The 20583-nt window shown below is 41.5% G+C and overlaps 1 protein-coding gene across 9 annotated transcripts in view; it reads right to left on the bottom strand.

The window, feature by feature from the left end:
• The window catches only part of ctbp1 (C-terminal binding protein 1), a 263134-nt gene that overhangs the window by 38049 nt on the left and 204502 nt on the right, over positions 1 to 20583 (bottom strand). For 5 of the 9 annotated variants that reach the window (XM_078223242.1, XM_078223212.1, XM_078223287.1 and 2 more), the window contains one exon: positions 11332 to 11486. In XM_078223242.1, the coding sequence (XP_078079368.1) occupies positions 11332 to 11486 (155 nt within the window). Of the gene's footprint in view, positions 1 to 11331; positions 11487 to 19131; positions 19214 to 20583 lie in introns of all 9 variants that reach the window. The other 4 variants (XM_078223268.1, XM_078223232.1, XM_078223222.1 and 1 more) reach the window with 1 other exon arrangement.

Here is a 20583-nt window from a genome sequence, read left to right as displayed (position 1 = left end):
CACTAACAGCAGTACCGCAGGGTGCCTGGTCACTGGACTCTGCCTCGAGTCTCGAATTTCCCGCCGTGAAGGCAGGCTATAACTTCAGTATTTGATAAGTATAGTCATTATCTCGCAATCCAACTCATTATTTTTCCCATGTGCATAAAAACATTTTGCTGTTGAGTCAATTTCAAAATGAGATGTCTGAAAAACGGAAAAACTATTGAGAAGTTTTATCTTTTTTAAATTAAGGATGTAAGAAAGGATAATCGACACATTAACCAGACTTCAATAGATGCAGCAAAATGTAGTTATTGATGTGACATTTCCCACCTGCTGATGGGCTGGTAGAAAATTGGCAACTATTTGGCCATATTAGGTTTCCACTTAAAAGCAGCATGTTGATCTGGTGAGCTCTGCATTCCAAAAGTGCATCTTAAATGAGAAATCTGTCACAAATAAATGACAATCAATTTTCTGTAGATGGCTGATGCACAGTAAATTAAGTATTGTCTGATTTTGGACATTTATTTTGAATGTATTTGTTGACGAGAGGAACATAGAACATAGAACAGTACAGCACAGAACAGGCCCTTCGGCCCACGATGTTGTGCCGACCTTCATCTGAAACCAAGATCAAGCTATCCCACTCCCTACCATCCTGGTGTGCTCCATGTGCCTATCCAATAACCGCTTAAATGATCCTAAAGTGTCTGACTCCACTATCACTGCAGGCAGTCCATTCCACACCCCAACCACTCTCTGCGTGAAGAACCTACCTCTGATATCCTTCCTATATCTCCCACCATGAACCCTATAGTTATGCCCCCTTGTAATCGCTCCATCCACCCGAGGAAATAGTCTTTGAACGTTCACTCGATCTATCCCCTTCATCATTTTATAAACCTCTATTAAGTCTCCCCTCAATCTCCTCCGCTCCAGAGAGAACAGCCCCAGCTCCCTCAACCTTTCCTCATAAGACCGACACTCCAAACCAGGCAGCATCCTGGTAAATCTCCTCTGCACTCTTTCCAGCGCTTCCACATCCTTCTTATAGTGAGGTGGCCAGAACTGCACGCAATATCGCAAATGCAGTCTCACCAAGGTCCTGTACAGTTGCAGCATAACCCCACGGCTCTTAAACTCCAACCCCCTGTTAATAAAAGCTAACACACTATATGCCTTCTTCACAGCTCTATCCACTTGAGTGGCAACCTTTAGAGATCTGTGGATATGGACCCCAAGATCTCTCTGTTCCTCCACAGTCTTCAGAACCCTACCTTTGACCCTGTAATCCACATTTAAATTTGTCCTACCAAAATGAATCACCTCGCATTTATCAGGGTTAAACTCCATTTGCCATTTTTCAGCCCAGCTTTGCATCCTATCTATGTCTCTTTGCAGCCTACAACAGCCCTCCACCTCATCCACTACTCCACCAATCTTGGTGTCATCAGCAAATTTACTGATCCACCCTTCAGCCCCCTCCTCTAAGTCATTAATAAAAATCACAAAGAGCAGAGGACCAAGCACCGATCCCTGCGGCACTCCGCTAGCAACCTGCCTCCAGTCTGAAAATTTTCCATCCACCACCACCCTCTGTCTTCGATCAGACAGCCAGTTACCTATCCAATCGGCCAACTTTCCCTCTATCCCACACCTCCTTACTTTCATCATAAGCCGACCATGGGGGACCTTATCAAACGCCTTACTAAAATCCATGTATATGACATCAACCGCCCTACCTTCATCAACACACCTAGTTACCTCCTCAAAAAATTCTATCAAATTTGTGAGGCACGACTTGCCCTTCACAAATCCGTGCTGACTATCCCGGATTAATCCGCATCTTTCTAAATGGTCGTAAATCCCATCCCTAAGGACCTTTTCCATCAATTTACCAACCACTGAAGTCAGACTAACCGGTCTATAATTACCAGGGTCATTTCTATTCCCTTTCTTAAACAGAGGAACAACATTTGCCACTCTCCAGTCCTCTGGCACCATCCCCGTGGACAGTGAGGACCCAAAGATCAAAGCCAAAGGCTCTGCAATCTCATCCCTCGCCTCCCAAAGAATCCTAGGATACATTTCATCAGGCCCAGGGGACTTATCGACCTTCAGTTTATTCAAAATTGCCAGTACATCCTCCCTCCGAACATCTATTTCCTCCAGCCTATCAGCCCGTAACACCTTCTCTTCCTCAAAAACATGGCCCCTCTCCTTGGTGAACACTGAAGAAAAGTATTCATTCATCACCTCGCCTATCTCTACTGATTCCATACACAAGTTCCCACCACTGTCCTTGACCGGCCCTAACCTCACCCTGGTCATTCTTTTATTCCTCACATAAGAGTAAAAAGCCTTGGGGTTTTCCTTGATCCGACCCGCCAAGGACTTCTCATGTCCCCTCCTAGCTCTCCTCAGCCCCTTTTTCAGCTCATTCCTTGCTAACTTGTAACCCTCAATCGAGCCATCTGAACCTTGTTTCCTCATCCCTACATAAGCTTCCCTCTTCCTTTTCACAAGACATTCCACCTCTTTTGTGAACCACGGTTCCCTCACTCGGCCATTTCCTCCCTGCCTGACAGGGACATACCTATCAAGGAGTTTGGAAATTACTGACACCAATTTCCTTTGTGCCAGAATATGGCTGAGTAAACTGGAAAATGGATCTGAAACTAACCCCCTGGTGTTTAATATACTGTATAATGTTCGTCCAAAGTGGATAGATGGTAAAGATTTCATTACACATCTCACGTGAAGTGGGTCAGGAAGACGTCCATTTGGGAAAAGTAGGTCGTTGGAAAAAAAGTTTGAAAAACACTGCTGTGGATGACTTGAAGGCAAAACCACATCTTCCAACTGAGCCTTGCTACAACATTTCTGTTGTATTACCAAAACTGCCAGCATTATACTGCATGTTCAGCAAAAATACTGTGCACAAGACTGAATGGCACTGACATGAAGCACAAATTGGAATGGCATCATTAAACAGCAAACTTGTAAGGTGCTTTTAGATGTTACTATCACACTTCAAACTGCATCATTTGCCAACAGGAAAGCTGGCAAGTGAGCTTTATTATCCAGTCTTTGGCAGTTGAAAACTGCCAAAATAATAGCACCTCATTTTCAGTCAACGTCTTTCCTATCCAGCTTATGGCAAGTCAAGATGGGGATCTAGATATGTGGAAAATTGAAAGCACAAACCCAGAAGCAGGGATCTTTATCTCCTATTTACACATGGGCAGACAGAACTATTGTTGTCATTTAAGACTCAAATGCATCTCAATTATTAGCATACATCATCTAAATCCAATTAGTAATTTGCTTTTCAATACATTACAAACAATCAGCACTCTTTCCATCTGCAGTATCAATTGTGGAGAAGGTGTGAAATTTGGCATTCTTGCTTTTATCATGATGAGTGCAAGATAAAAAGTTTCGACAACATGTCTCCCTTTTCAGCAAAACTGAAGGAACCTAGCATTCAATGAGCTGGAGATGGGCAAAGCAGACTTGGAGTCCAGAATTCTTCAGTGGCTGCTGCAGCTCAAGCAAAAGCGAGGATTTAAAACTTTTAATAAAAAGCCATATTTTTGTGGGGCCAGGAAGATCAGGCATTATCAACAGCTGCCGTCAGTCCCTCCTGTTGGCTTTCCATCCCACTGTCATGATTTACCTCAAATTAAAACCCTTACAATGGACCAACTGCCTCTGGAACACAAGAACACAAGAAATAGGAGGAGTCAGCCACCAGGCCCTTCAAGCCTGCCCTGCCATTCAGTACGATCAGCGCTGATTTATACCAGTCTCAACTCCTTTTCTGTGCCATTGTCCCATAGCCCTCTATTCCTACAAGAACACAACACATGTGCTAGCATTTTGTCCAAATTTATTTTCTTTATTCTTTCACGAGTTGTGGGTATTCCACAGAATCCATACAGTACAGGAGGAGGCCATTCTTCCCATCAAGTCTACAATGACTCACCGAAAGAGCATCTTGTCCTGTCCCCATGCCCTATCCACATAACCCCACACATTTACCATGGCTAATCCATCTAACGTACACATCTTTGGACTGTGGGATATACGGAGAACTTGCAAACTCAACAGTCACCCAAAGCTGGAATCAAACTGGAGTCCCTTGCACCGCGAGGCAGTGGTGCTAACCACTGTGCAACCTGGTGTTGCTGGCGAGGCTCATCCATAATTGTTGCTGAACTGAGTGGCTTGCTAGGACATTTCAGAGGGCAGTTAAGATTCAATCACATCCATGACACTGACATGAAGCACAAATTGGAATGGCATCATTAAACAGCAAACTTGTAAGGTGCTTTTGGGTGTTATTATCACACTTCAAACTGCATCATTTGCCAATCAGGAGAGGTCTGGAGTCGCATGCGGGTCAGACCAGCTACGGATGGCATTCTTTCCTCCAGAAAGGACATTAGAAAGGCAAATGGGGTTTTACAACAATCAACGATAGTTTCATGGTAACCATTACTGAGATTATATTCCACATTTATTAACTGAATTTAATTTTCACCAGCGGTTGTGGTAGGATGTGAACCCATGTTTCCAGAGTATTAGGCTGGGCCTCTGGATTACTAGTCCACTGACATTGCTATCGCCCCATGACTATGACAAATGATTACAACCATGCTGGAAGACCAAACCTTGGTGGACCAAATATGTGCCAGAATATGGACCAGAACAAATTTTTGCTCCAATGTGTTTCTGTCATTTCATGAGAGTAACAGCAGAATCTCCACTACCCACCCCTCAAACAGTAGAAAAAGATTTATTCCCCTTGAGCATGTTTTTGCACTTGTGCACTTAGCAGATCAAAGGTAATCTTCGCCCACTGTGTACTTGGTCTCTTCCCATTTTCTAGATTTTCATAAAGATGGAATCAATTTTCTGCAGGGATGCTTTCTGCAAAGTTGGCAGGGTTACGGATTGATTATGAAAGTTACAAATTATTCCACCAGTCATTTCTTTTCCATTTCCCCAGCTGAGGTGGCTGAATGAGCAATATGCAGTTGCACACAATAGAAAGCATTCATGGAGTTATTGCTTTCTTACCATCTGCACTTTAATTTATCAGCGGTAACAGAAAGAACAAAGGGTGTGAGCCATTATTGCAGTTAACAGTATCTTATAGTAGGAGCCATGGTTTTGAATCCAAAAGGGTCTTATCAGAAAATGTAACAAAGCGCTTTATGTTTCATAAAATAAATTTGCAGTTTTAAAAATGTTTCAAATACGTTATGACAAAATGTATCTTTTAAAAAACTACCATATTCATAACTGGCATTACGAGAAGTACAAATCCAAAAATACTATGTGGTATATTGGGGATGATATTATTAACAATGCATGTGAACCACAACATAGCAATTCAACTCATATTAAAAGGAAATGTTTTTATCATGCTTTATGATTTCCTCTCAGCAGAAAGCATCTGCAAAACCTTAACCATGGGCAAACAAGGGACTATTTTACTATTTTAGTAAGTTGTACAATACTGTAGCCCAGGTTGTACAGGAAGGTCCTCTAGTGGGATGATACTTAACTTTCCTCTACAAAAATCAGGTAGTCAAATTGACAGAGCAGACCGTCCGGTCCATCAAATCCATGCCGGCTGTGTCGAGCAATCCAGTCAGTCCCATTCCCTCCCTCAAACTCTGTATCCCCTAATTTCCTTTTGAAATTATTCTTCATCTCTGTTTCCATTACCCTCATAAGCAGTGTGTTCCAGGTCATTACCACTCACTGCATAAAAACAAATTCTTCCTCAAATTCCTTCCTTCACTGAGAGACAAACAAGATCCAAGCTGACAAGATATGGCATTGCACCCCATCTTGGATTTGATCTGATGTTTGATCTTAGCCAAACGGTCGAGAAGCAATTACTTACTCAGCAACAACCTGCTCAGTGAGGCTCATTTTGTGTTCTGCCAGGGCCATTCCGCTCCTGACCTCATTACAACCATGGCCACAGGAGTTGAACTCCAAAGTGATCACCCTTGACATCAAGGCATAATTTGACTGAATGTGGCATCGAGGATCCCTACCAAACCTGGAATCAACAGGAATCGGGGGAAATTGCAATCCAACCACCTTCCCTTGACATTCAACAGCATTAATATTGCTGAATTCCCTGCTATTAACATCCTGGCTGGGAAGTTACCATTGATGTGGAGATGCCAGCAATGGACTGGGGTAAGCAAAGTAAGAAGTCTCACAACACCAGGTTAAAGTCCAACAGGTTTATTTGGTAGCTTGTGGCTTGTGCTACCAAATAAACCTGTTGGACTTTAACCTGGTGTTGTGAGACTTCTTACTTCGGTTACCATTGGCCAGAAACTGAACTGCATCAGCCATATAAATATTGTGGCTAAGGAACAGGTCAGAGACAGATTTTGATTTGATTTATTATTGTCACATGTAATAGTATATAGTGAAAAGTATTGTTTCTTGCGTGCTAGACAGACTGTTCATAGAGAAGGAAAGGAGAGAGTGCAGAATGTGTTAGTCACAGCTAGGGAGTAGACAAAGATCAAGTTAATGCGAGGTAGATCCATTCAAAAGTCTGATGGCAGCAGGGAAGAAGCTGTTCTTGAGTCGGTTGGTATGTGACCTCGGATTTTTGTATCTTTTTCCCGATGAAGATGGAAGGGAAAATGTCTGGGAATTCTGCGGTGAGTAACTCAGCTACTGGCTTTCCCAAAGCATGTCTACAAGGCACATATTAGGAATGTGATGTAATATTCCTCACTTGCCTGGGTGTAAGAGCTTCAATAACATTCAAGAAGATCACCATCATCTGGGAACCTCATTCACCACCTTCCACATTCACTCCCTTCACCACGGATGCACAGTGGCAGCAGTGTGTACTAACTACAAGATACACTGCAGGAATTCACCAAGGCTTCTTCGACTTCCAAACTCACCAACTCTGACACTCAGAAGGACAAGGGCAGCAGATGCATGGGAACCCTACCATCCACAATTCCCCTCCAAGTCACACACCACCATCCTGATTTGTAATTATATCACCATTCCTTCACTGTTGTTGGGTCAAAATCCTGGAGCTCCCTCCCCAATGGTACAGTGGATGTTCCCACAACACATGCAGTTGTTCAGGAAGGCAGCACACTAACACCTTATGAAGGGCAATTGGGGACAAGCAATAAATGCTGGCCCAGCCAGTAATGCCCACACCCAGTGAAAGAATAAAGAATCTTCTCAGTCACCTCATGGAAAAAAAATCAATTAGATCCCAGGGTGGAAGAATCAATTACTAGGAGGCACAGGTTTAAGGTGCGAAGGGCAAGGTTTAAAGGAGATGTACGAGGCAGATTTTCTTTTTAAACACAGAGGGTGGTGGATGGCTGGAACTCGTTGCCGGGGGAGGTAGTGGAAGCAGATACGGTAGTGACTTTTAAGGGGTGTCTTGACAAATACATGAATAGAACATAGAACATAGAACATTACAGCGCAGAACAGGCCCTTCGGCCCACGATGTTGCACCGACCAGTTAAAAAAAAAAACTGTGACCCTCCAACCTAAACCAATTTCTTTTCGTCCATGAACCTATCTACGGATCTCTTAAACGCCCCCAAGCTAGGCGCATTTACTACTGATGCTGGCAGGGCATTCCAATCCCTCACCACCCTCTGGGTAAAGAACCTACCCCTGACATCGGTTCTATAACTACCCCCCCTCAATTTAAAGCCATGCCCCCTCGTGCTGGATTTCTCCATCAGAGGAAAAAGGATGAGAATAGAGGGATATGGTCCCCAGAAGGGTAGGGGGTTTTAGTCAAGTCAGGCAGCATGGTCAGCGCAGGCTTGGAGGGCCAAAGGGCCTGTTCCTGTGCTGTAATTTTCTTTGTTCTATCAGTCAAGCATGGTTTTCATTTTACAAATCGGTGTTGGCTACCCTTCATTAACTTAAACATCTCGAAGTGCTTGCTGACTTTTTTCCCCGATTATTGTTTCTAAAACCTTAACCACCATTGATATTTAACTGACTAGGCCTGTAGCTGGTAGGAATGTTCCTACAGTCTTGCTTAATTCATGGTGTCACATTTGCCACACTCTACTCCTCTGGCACCAGCCCCGCATCTAGGAAAGTGAAAAGATTATGGCATGGCCTTCCACTATTTCCACCACGGCTCTCTTTAGCAATCTTGGTTGCGAGGTATGCAGACCAGGCAACTCAGCTTAGTATTTTTACTTAATACTAGAAGTAGCCTTTCTAGTATTTCCTGCCTCTCGTTTGTCACCTCACCCATTAGCTCACCATATCCACTTCTACTATTTTTTCAGCATCTTCTTCCTTATAAACAATGATACAAGGTTATTATGAAAAAGTCCAGCCTTGCCCAGCACCTTTAAGCATAAATCATACTCTTCGCCCTGATGCTATCTCTTCACTATGTACATTTCAGCAGAAAATGTTTGGATTCATAAATAATAATAGGCCAATTGATTCCTCGAGCCTCCTCCACCATTCAATTAGATCGTGGCTAATCTTTCTACCTCAACGCCATTTCCCCGTCCTTTGATGTCTTTATTAACTAGATATCTGTCGATCTCGGTCTTGAACATACTCAACAACTGAGCCTTCATAGCCCTCTGGGATAGAGAATGCTAAGGACTGACCACCCTCAGTGAAGAAATTTCACATATGTCTGTTCTAAATGGCCTGCCTCCTTACCCTGGGGATGCAATGGCCTAGTGGTATTATTGCTAGACTATCAATCCAGAAACCAGTTAATGTTCTGGAGACCCAGGTTTGAATTCCACCATGGCAGATGGTGACTTTGAATTCAATAAAAAATATCTGGAATTAAAAATCTACTGATGACCATGAAACCATTGTCGGAAAAACCCATCTCGTTCACTAATGTCCTTTAGGGAAAGAAATCTGCCGTCCTTACCTGGTCTGGCCTGCATGTGACTCCAGAACCACAGCAATGTGGTTGACTCTCAACTGCCCTCCAAGGGCATCTAGGGATGGGCAATAAATGCTGGCCAGCCAGTGACACCCATGTCCCACGAATGAATTTTTAAAAAAACTCAGACTGTGTCCCCTGGTTCTAGACCTCCTCCCATCCTAGGCAGAGAAAGACTACTTCCTGTATATGCTCCATCACACCCTGAAGAACTTTCTATATGTTAATGAGACCACCTCTCACTCTTCAAAACTCTGGAGAATACAGGCCCGGTCTCCACAATCTCTCCTCATAGGATAATCTTGCTATCCCAGGACAAACCTGCTATCCCAGAAATCAGTTTGGCGAACCTTTGTTGCACTCCATCAATGACAAGTATATCCTTCCTTCGGTAAGGAGATCAAAACTGCACACAATACTCCAGGCAGGGTCTCGCCAAGGCTCTATACAACTGTTGCAAGACATCATTACTGCTGCACGCAAATCCCCTTGCAATAAAGGCCAATATACCATATACCTTCCTAATTCCTTGCAATACCTGCATCCTAGCTCAGTGAATTACAAGCAAACACAACCAGATCCTTTTGGACAACAACATTTTTATAATCTCTCACCATTTAACAATTACTCTGCATTTCTGTTTTTCCTACCAAAGCGAATACCTTCATATTTTTTCACATTGTATTTCATCTACCATGTTCTTGCCCACTCATTTATCTAAATCTCCTTGAAACTCAAAACTCACGTTCCCACCTAGTTTTGTGTCATCAGCAAACTTGGAAATATTACATTTGATCTCAACTTCCAAATGATTGATGTGAATTTATGTTTCCATTCATGTTAACTACCATTCTATTCTCTGTCAGTCTTAGTTTCCGCTTCACTTCCCCTCTCAATCTACTGTACTTAGCTCGAAGAATTAATTTAACATGCATCATACATCATCATCTTTTGTTTCATCAGACTCTCTATCACCCTGGTCATTCTTGGAATCCTGGCTTTCGTTCCCCTACCTTCACACAAGGTCCTACTATTAACTTCCTTCTTAGCATCTGAAATCTGACCACAGAACCTCAATACCAGCCTCTTTATTGGCACTTTCATATGTGTCAACTTTAAGCTCACTCCGTTCCAACTGCATCCTCTTTGTGATGTCCTTTACCCTGACACCAGGAAGGCAACACATCATACGAGACTAACACTGACAGGGGACATCCCTTCCAAGCAGCACTGTGAGTTTACCTACACCACATGGACTGCAGTGGTTCCTGAAGACAGCTCGCCATCATCTTCTCAAGGGCAATTGGGATTGGCAATAAACGTTGGTCGTGCCAACGATGCGTATATCCTGAGTGACTTAACAAAAAGCCTCAGCTTCCCATCCATTATCTTAAAAAAAAAATCTGTACTGCTCGTTTTAGAATCTTTTTTGCAACTTTCTTATACCATTAATTTGAATTAATGCCTCTCGATCTGCTACATGTGTGGGCACTTAATAGGTGCATGTCCCCCATCCTACATCTCCGAGCGGCAGAATGTTGTTTCATGCATTTAGCGCACAAAACTGTAACAAAGTACAAATTCTGCCATCCTCTTTGGATAAGTTAAATATTTCAGCAAAATGAACAGGCTTTCCTGCTGACAGCAATTTGTGTCCCTCTTCAAATTGCCTCATTTTATATTTTCTTCTCCATGCTTTGTAAAGCTGAGATTTTCTTCAAGCAATATTAATTCTTCGACTTGCGCTGCAGATTTAGCCAATGGAGACTGAGCTTTGAATTACTGCAGTCATTTGTTCTCAAATTTCATTTAACAAAAAATATAATTGATTTAATTCTGAACAGCTCTTATCTAAACATAATTACATTATATTAAAAAGCCATTAAAGACAGAGTTGGAGCATCCAGACTTTCAAAATTAAGAAATCAAATGGTATAAATAATTCGCATTAATTGTTTTTAGTTTTGAACACTTCAACAGAGCCTGTTGTTATAATCAGAGGGATTTGCATAACAGCATTACTGAGCTCAACTACTAAGGGGCTGATTTATTAATATAAAAATACATGGTCTAAAATTGAAAGATGATTCAGCAACTGGCACAGGCACGATAGATCAAATGACCTCATTCTGTGCTGTACAATTAATTGCATGATCAACTATGTAAGTTAATTGTACACCTTCACATGCTTAGGCTCAGTAACTCCATCAAACTAGTGCCTGAAATGCCAACAGCACTCAATACTTAAGCAAAATCTGAAATGGGTAGAGCAAAACAAATGTTGCCATTTAGAACTATAATGTAAGACAACCTAATTATCTCACCTCTGGGAAAATATGTTCAGCAAGTATTAAAGGATTTTTAGATACTCTTGTGCTCACCTTTTCGTGAATCTCCTGCGTAGATTGTGCGTCACAGAAAGCCACTGTAGCTACATCTTTTAGAATGGGCATTTCTACAGTGCAATCGCGGCCATCCAGCAGTGCCACCAGGGGGCGTGGATGCATGGGGCCATTCATAATAGGAGGACGAATGCCTAGAGTCAAAAAGGAAATACAAAAATTGCGTAAGATTTGATGACATCAGTACTTGATCCATCTGTTATGCAAATCATATTCCAGATTTTCTAGGAAGATCGATGTACAAGAAAAACTCACCAACCTAAGTCCAGAGAAGAGGAATGTTACCATGGCTCTTTTCAGGATTCTGAACCTTTCATGGAACCTACACCTTCACTTTAGTTCAAATACATTCAACTATGTATGCAAGTGCTCAGCATAAAGGGTTAACCATTCAAACCAGATGTTAAGAAAATCTCAACCTATTATTATAGTTTATTCTATTCACTGAACCCAATAAATACTGAAGATGCAGTTAAAGTCAGAAAATATAAACTGAGACAAAATGAGTAAGCACTGTGGCCAAAATGAGTAAGCACTGTGGCCAAAATGAATTATAAACTGCTTTTAAAGATCCACTTAAACTAAGTATTTCAACAGGAGCAGCTCACTCTTTAATTAATAACACAGCTTGCGCAGTTGTAGACAGGACAACATAGCGGACCAGTACATGATACACAAAGGAGTGGTAAGTTGAGCATTTTCATGCTGCAGTGTCACAACAGAGCATGTTCCGAACATGAATTGTGCCACCAAAAAGCGGAGAGGAAAAGACTGTTCCCACAGAGGCTGGAGAAAGATAAAGGGCAAGTTTCCCCAGCGCTTATCTGTGTACTTCCTGCAACTGGTTACATTGTAGCATTTTACAAACAGATGTACACTTTCTGTAAGCAAACTTAGTTATTAGTTTAAAAAGTCTACAGTAAAGTTCTCTCAATTTATTTATTCCATGTCCAGCCAAATTCTGAAGAACGATCAAATATTTTATGAAATAGACCATCTCACTCAATCTTGTTTAATGAAAAAGCCGTCCTAATAATGGAAATCATAATTGGATGATAATGTCCAACCCAATAGCCTAATCCCACTTTGATCCCTTTCGCCCCCAAGAACTTTGTTGTGAAAACATACAATGTTTTGGCCTCAACTGCTTTCTGTGCTAGAGAATGCCTCAGGCTCATCACTTGCTGGATGAAGAAATTTCTCCTCATTTTAGTTCCAAATGGTTTAGCCTGTATCCTCAGACTGTGACTCCTGGTTCTGGACTTCCCCACCCTCGGGAACATGCTTCCTGCATTTACCCTGTCTTGCCCGGATATAATTTTATAGGTTTCTAGGCGATCCCTCCTCGTTCTTCAAAACTCCAGTGAATGTAATGCAAACTGACTCGATCTCTCCTCATATGCCAACTCCGCCATCCCAGGGATCAGTCTTGTAAAGCTTCGCTGCACTCGCTCTATAGCCAGAACATCCTTCCTCAGATAAGGAGGCTAAAATTGCATACAATATTCCAGGTGTAGTCTCACCAAGGCCCTATATAATTGCAGTAAGACATCCTTGCTCTTGTACTCAAATCCTCTCGCTATGAAGGCCAACAAACTATTTTTCACCTTCACTGCCTGTTGCACCTGCTTGCTTACTTTCAGCGACTGGTGTACAAGGACACCCAGGTCTCACTGCACATTTCCCTCTCAATTTAGAGCCATTCAGATAATGATCTGCCTTCGTATTTTTGCTACCAAATGGATTTCACCATTCTTGGTGAAAACATCATTGAGCAATTCTACTCTTCACACTTGCACCTACTGGAAAGCAGCCAAGCATTTCTAACATTGAAATGGCCAACACAACTTCTGCTGCAAGGGTGATCTGCTCTGAACACTTCTATTGCTTTCTTTTTTTTTAAACTGATTGGATGTTGCATGAAACAGAAAGCTCCTCATTTTCTAGGCATTTTAAAGCAAAATGATAGGCAAGTTTTTTCTGAAACATTTGCACGGAAATCTATTCTTTCCTTCTCACTCTGTAAGAGTTAATTAAGGGTCTTGCCAGTTTATTTCCAGACTTAAGTCAAGGCTGCTCTTTATCAGGCTATCAGGTAAGCAAAGAGCAGTGAGCAAGAGTGGGCCAATGATAATTTTCTCCCTGGATTTTCCATGTCCTTTTCGTACATTGATAGATGGGGTTGCCAACTCTGGCTGCACAGATTCCAGGAGATGCACATGACCTCCTAATTTTATCTGCCCCTCCCCCAGACCCCAGCATTGGTCTCCCAGCCAGGTTGAGCGCAACGGAGCCCGGAGGTGCCCCATTCCCTCAGGCCAAAGCACTCGCTAGATTTCAGGCCGAGGACTGTTTCTGCCTGGCTGTGCTGCAGCCAGCGAAGAGACCCAAAACAATCTCCCAGCCCTACAGAAGGAGCAGTGGCCTCAATCCAAATCTGGGGCGCTTCCATCTTACCGGAAATAGAATTGGCACATCCAGTGGCCATCAGCTCCCTGGACAAAAGTCCTGGCTGCCTACCTCATCCACTCGTCTCTATATCCATTCAAATTACACAAATGCATAACTCAAATCCCCTGGATTACTTTAAATGGTCACCAGGAGATGGATGCCAATTCCAGTAGACTCCCAGCCATTCTGGGAGGGTTGTTACACCAACACACAGCAGATGCCGGAAATCGAAAGGAATGAGAATCTATATTAAGGTTCAGTTACTTCTTAGTCCAACACAACCGAAGCTGCCAATTACTTCTTGAAAATCATTAAAAATAATCAGATGTCTGTTAATTTTGAGATTCTGCTAATTTTTTTTTTTTAAAAGCGCAACATCAAACAATTAACCCTCAATTTTTGCCTGGGAATTTCATCACCTTTGCCTTAAAATAGCTTAAATATGCAAACTAAAACTTAGAAAAGCTTGCTCTTGATCTACAAATTCATTTAGCCGCTCAACAGTACATATTTTGAACATATATGCAAGATTCTTGTAACTCAATGTTCAATCCTTTCTGTTAATTGTGTTTATACACAATCAGGTTGCCAGGATAACAGATTGGATGACTCACCAAGCATGCTTTTAACTAACCCAGAAGTTAACTCGCCATTTATACCTTCAAAGTGCTGAGCATCTCCTGGCTTAAAGGAGATATTCTTTGAAGCCGGCTTTCAGCGGCTTTGATCAAGATGATTCTCACCTCCTAACTGGATGGCAAAGCCTGGAAGCCACTCGGTAAAGAATAAGTATATAGGTTGTATAATAAAGTAATTAAAATGATAAAGTTGGGAGAAGTGAAATAATTTATAAAGAGAGAACTAGCAAGAAAGACAGCTCAAAATTGTCCAGTATACCTTTTTCATTTTCAATTGTACACAGCTAATAGCAGAACAAAGTTGTCTATAATTTTTAAGCATGGAGGCAGTCCATGAGCCAAGAGGGTGACGAAATGTTCCAAATCATGTATGTGTACTAAAAGAGTTTGTCTATTGTTTGAGAAGGTTTATCCAATCTCCTGCGCATTGGTCAATTCATAGCGGGATCAGTGTTTTATTTTGAAGTTAATCCAACTACTACAAGGCTATGGACCAAGTGCTGGAAAATGGGATTAGAATATATTCGTGTTTGATGGCCATTGTAAACACAATGGGCTGAAGGGCCTCTTGCTGTGCCATTAAAAACTCTATGAGTCTATCCTGAGCTTGACTGATCTGGTGGAAACGTACTGTAATATTGATGTCGCATTAACTAGATTAAACCCAATTTATGGACTGTCGTTTTGAGCCTGAGGGATCCTGTGGAACAGTGGATAGAGTTCCTACCTCGGAACAGGAAGCTCTGGCTTCAACTCCCACCCGAGGGGGTTGGCCAAGAAAGGCATGTTCATAATGTGGCCAACAGGATGAGCATCAACCTGCAGAATCCTTCCAACACACCAATGGCAGGCAACAAGAGTGGGGGAGACTCCTGGTCAGCCATCCTTGATAGAGAATGACACCCCTCAAGCTACAACCTCCAGCTAGTGGTCTGTTCTAGGAAAACCTCACTGTGGGAACAGATAACGGTCTGTCTTATGCACCACTAGGTGTAGGAAGAGAAACAAAAATAAATACATATTGAGTCTACAGGTCTAAGTGCTCTTTTAGAATCCCCTGACCACAGAATCATTCTGACATACTAAGATCAGCCATTTCAGTCACCAGGTCTTTTCATTGAGGGGCATTTTGCTCTTGTTCTCTCCTTACTATGATAAGCATATACAGGTATCTTATTCAAATTGTCATTTGTGATAATGAATGCCTGCAGGTTAATTAACAATGAGCTCTACCTTGTTGGCCGAGTTGGTTTAAATCAGTGTCGACCATTCTGACAGACTGTTTTGTTTCAGAAAGCACTCCAGGGTCCATTCTAAAAAGCTCAAAAACTTGAGCTGATTCAATACAGACAAGGAATCAAACTTGCAGGTTGGATTTGTATAGCTCAGTACAAACACAAGTATTCACTGGCCACAAGGTATCAACTAAAGCATTCATTACTATGTTCAACATTTAACTTCACACACTGAAGCTTGAATACGATAGTTTACTTACACAAAATGCATTAATACTGAGGTATAAACTATTATGCACAAGAATCGCATTTTTTGGCTTCAAGATATTTCATACTTCGGCCATGGAGCTCAAATACAAACTATAAATCTAAGTCATACCACAGAATTATACATTTTTAAACACGTGGAAAGAATTTTGTAGACTAACTGCATGGACCTGACAGTGAACAATTTAGAATTTACTTAAACCAAATTAGTATGGTAAAGATAACTGGCCTACTAATAAACAATTGCCAAAGAAACATGCTGTCTGCTTCTTCATATGACATGGAAAATGCAGGATACATTTGAATCTACTTCAGCTTCCAACAAACATATGAACACAGCAAAAAAAACTTTCTCCAAAACTATTTCAAGTCTTTAATTAGCTCAGTTATAGTGATAAAATTATTTTAGATATGAGAGCCATAAAGATAGCTTGGAGAATAAATTTGCTGATATTACCTCAGATTCATTGATTGGAATTTTCTGGCTGTTCTTGCTGGCGGAATCATCTAGTACCACCGATGGAAAACCCCTGCAGCCTGGAAACTTGTTCATAGAACAGAAGGCCTAGTTGAGCGCGGCAGGGTCAGAGGATCCCACCGCCGACCAATGGCAGGCTCCCTCCACCATGGTAAAACACGCCTCGGGGGCGAGCGGAAAATCCCTCCCATAGACTGGTTGTAGATGCTTTCTCAGAGCAACTCAGCTAATCCCACTTCCCTGCCTTTACCCCGTAGCCCAACAATTTTTTTCCTTTCCAAATAACTGTCCAATTCCATTCCTTTCAAGCAGTGCATTCTAGATCCTAAGTCCAGTGGCACGGTGGCACAGTGGTTAGCACTGCTGCCTCACAGCATCAGGGACCCAGGTTCAATTCCGAGCTTTGGGTCACTGTCTGTGTGGAGTTTGCACATTCTCCCCATTTCTGTTGGGTTTCCTCCGGGTGCTCCGGTTTCCTCCCACAGTCCAAAGATGTGCGGGTTAGGTGGATTGGCCATGCCAAATAGCCCCCCGAGTGCCTGGGGGACTAACTAGGATAAATGCATGGGGTTACGGGAATAGGGCCTGGGTGGAATTGTGGTCGGTGCAGACTCAATGGGCTGAATGGCCTCCTTCTGCACTGTAGGATTCTATGATTCTAATCACTCGCTGCATAAGAAAGCTTCCCTTGGTTCTTCGGCCCATCAGCTTAAATCAGTGTCGATCATTCCGCTAGATCGTTGTGTTTTGGAATGCATTCCAGAGTCCATTCTAAAAATTCCAAAAACCTACCACAAGCATTTCTGAAGAATTAGATGATTAGTTAGACTGGCCCCAGATCAGCAGTGGCAGGACCCTGTGGAAGTCTGGAAATTTTCAGCTTCCGATGGGCAATTCTCCTGCTCTCTGGGACCCTCCACAAATGCCTCTGACTCTGTGTAGAGTTGGAGACTTCAGATCGTTTCACGGTACTTACCTGGCAGTTGCCCAGGAAATGTTAGATAGAAAAAACCTTACTTCATTCCTGGGTTACTACATAACTGACCTCCCAAAACACTCACAATGACTGCCCCCTTGACCTGACCACCCCTCCGACCACCACCCCAATCAGATCTTGACGACTCTTCCCGAAACAACCTCCCCACTCACCCTGCCACCTCACCCACCTACCCACTTACCCCATTCACTCTATCACCCTATTCATTCATCCATTTACCCATTCACTAACATTCACACTGGACCTTTAAACTTACCATATGGCAGCAAGTGCTGTAAAAAGAGGGTACATTTTGTCTTACCCCTGATACTACAATGCCACAATGGAGTTCCCTATGGGACAATGCACTCCACATTTCTGGAGAAACCAGGATCAGAAGATCGGCAAAAAATGTGGAACAGTGCCAAGACGTAGAGAAGTTTGAACAGAATGGCAATCCAACAATGACTGGCACTCTACATAAGATCCAGGTCAGTATGTATCTGCTTCTGTTCAACAAATGCATGCCCTTCATTTCCAACTTACATAACACTGACTGCAAATTATTTAATTTAAATTTTTTGGCCTCAACTTTTACCTTTGTTTTTCTACCCACACATTGGTGTCCCGACCCTACAAACCCTCAGGTTCTGCCAATGCCACTTTGAACCAGCAGGCAGGAAATGCATGCAAGCTCTTTCTCGGATTTTCCTTCTTAATTTGTGGAAAGACTTTCAGCCTCTAGTTGATGCAGCAAACCACACAGAAATTGGGAATTCAACTGGGACATGTTACCATCCCTTGGCAATACATGTTAGAATTCCAATGTTCTGTGTCCCTTGAACAGAATTTTTTTTTTAAATTTGGCTTTCTAAATCGGCTAATATTGCTCATTTTCCCAAGTTAAAAAATGTCTTTGCGTCCTGAATATGCCAGTGTTTGAACTATGAGTGGGCTTGGCCACTTATTGCTAGTCTCTTGTCACAGGTAGTTCATGGAACAGATCATAGAATTTTACAAGAGGGGACCATTCATCCAGCCATATCTCTGCCAGCTTTGTGAAAAAAATCTATCCAATTAGTCCCACTCTCCCGCTATTTCACCATAGCTCTGCAACAGCCACGCAGCATCCTTGCCATTAGATCAGTCATGCTGGTTCACCAGAGATAAATTCTCTTCAAAACTATCTGAAAACAAAGGTGATTTGCAAAGTATATTTTCATATTGCAGTTAAAAAAGGTACAATATTCTCCAGTGGATTAATCCAGTTTTTTTTTGTAAAACAAGGATTCAATGTAGTCAAAACTTGTCATTACAAGCCTCTAGGCACAACAAAGATATACTTGTTCACATTAAGAGCCATTTGATCAAGGTTTGATCTCCTGTTCAGACTACAGTTCAGCTTAAATAAAAGATGAGGTAAAGACTTCCGACAAAGGGAAATTATAATGAATTTGAATGCACAGCATCATGGTGCATTAATCCTATGGTCACTAAGAACTGCAAAAACCTTGAAAAGTTAAAATCTGTTGTTTTTGTACTTAAAACCTTAACTAACACAAATTCAGATGTAGTTCTTTGCACAAACAAGTCTAAAATCAATACTCAGTGAGCTATGGCAGTAAGAAAGAATTTCATTAAAGAACAATTATTGATGTAACAGTTTATTGTTTGCTTGCGTTGGCTTCGCACGACAGGGTAGAAAGTTCAAAAAAAGCAATGAAAAGGACCCACTGTGCATACTGTAGTCATTTTTGTGTAAAAAAATCTTCATTGCTTCATCTGTTGGAACCCAGCGATAGCCATAATGCTTTTTCTAAATATAATTAATAGACAATGTATTAATAATAAAGTGTAAAACAAGCGAGCACTGCTATTCACATTCTGTGTAAATGAAACTTTAATACAAATAAGTGTACCAACCCGAAATGACCCTCAAACTGGATACTGCCCTTTTGGAGTTCCTATTCTACAGTATGCTTTCTTGTAAAAACAAAAATGAGTAAGATACTGCAGTTTAGTTAGTTTCCCAATCACATTTCATGACGTTGAAATAGGTCACTGATTTCTTAAATTTTACTTTCTATATTTCAGACTTTGAATGTATGAATTTGAATTCAATATTTACTCTGGCACTTAATTTCAATGCTAGTTGCACTGCTGTTCTGGACCAGTAATAAACTACATAAGAGACAGTTTGTTCTGTGGTTCAGGCAGAAACTTGAACTTGCCTTCACCCTATTCAGCCTCCCTTCACACAGGAAAAAAATCCTATACTCTATTTTTCCATTTGTTCGTTTAAAATGTTTTAAAAATTAGATCAATAGCGCTATCCAGGATGAGTATAACTGCAGGTTATGGTATTAGTGACATTCAAAGTTGTCAAATGAAGGTTCAGTAAATAAGGTAACTTTATGCTCTTAAACAGGAGAATGATTGACACCATTCTCAAAAAGGTCACAATACATCATGAATGTGGCAGACTTTTTCAACAATCTAAAATTTCATGGCACTTTAGGTACAAAAGAAACTTATAATATTAACTAGCTTCCTATCAAAGTATCATTCTTACTAAAGGCATACAAATATAGCATAGATTTCCACAAACTAGAATACCATATTTCAACAATGATGCAAAGGCCTTGTGTCCTTTCAATTAGAGTGTGCATTATTGCTACTGTCAAAAGACAGATCGAATAAAATCTCATTGCCCCCCCTCTCTACTTCAAGTGCAAGATGGACCCTATGATTTTTTAAAAAACCTTTAACTGAATCTTCCAAAATCTTGAGAGACTTATGCTTTTTAAACAAATTCATACAAGCAATTACTGAACTTCATGCAGATTCATCAAACATTGCACTGAATGGACCCCAATTAGTATTCCAAAGTTATTGCATATACACTGGTGCAAGAAGACTTTTATGCTACTGGGTGGGCAATGGGCATGAGGGAGGGCTATCTATGTGCAAGTCATTGCAGTAGATGCTAATCTACTCATGCGAAACCAGAACAGACGGCCGTAGCTGACAAAGCTATATTTAAACTGTGTTCCTGCTCAATTTCCTGAGGAAGATATCCAATCATAAGAGCCTTATTTAATTGTTGCTTCATCTATGAATTGTTTTGGCAGTTCCTGTGATCAATTAAGCCAAATTCTATTCTGCAAGTCACACTTGCAACTCAGA

Source organism: Mustelus asterias, chromosome 1, assembly GCF_964213995.1.
Source record: "Mustelus asterias chromosome 1, sMusAst1.hap1.1, whole genome shotgun sequence".
NCBI classification, from domain to species: Eukaryota; Metazoa; Chordata; class Chondrichthyes; order Carcharhiniformes; family Triakidae; genus Mustelus; species Mustelus asterias.
Note: the sequence above shows the minus strand (reverse complement) of the source record. Positions and strands in the feature narration are given on the sequence as shown.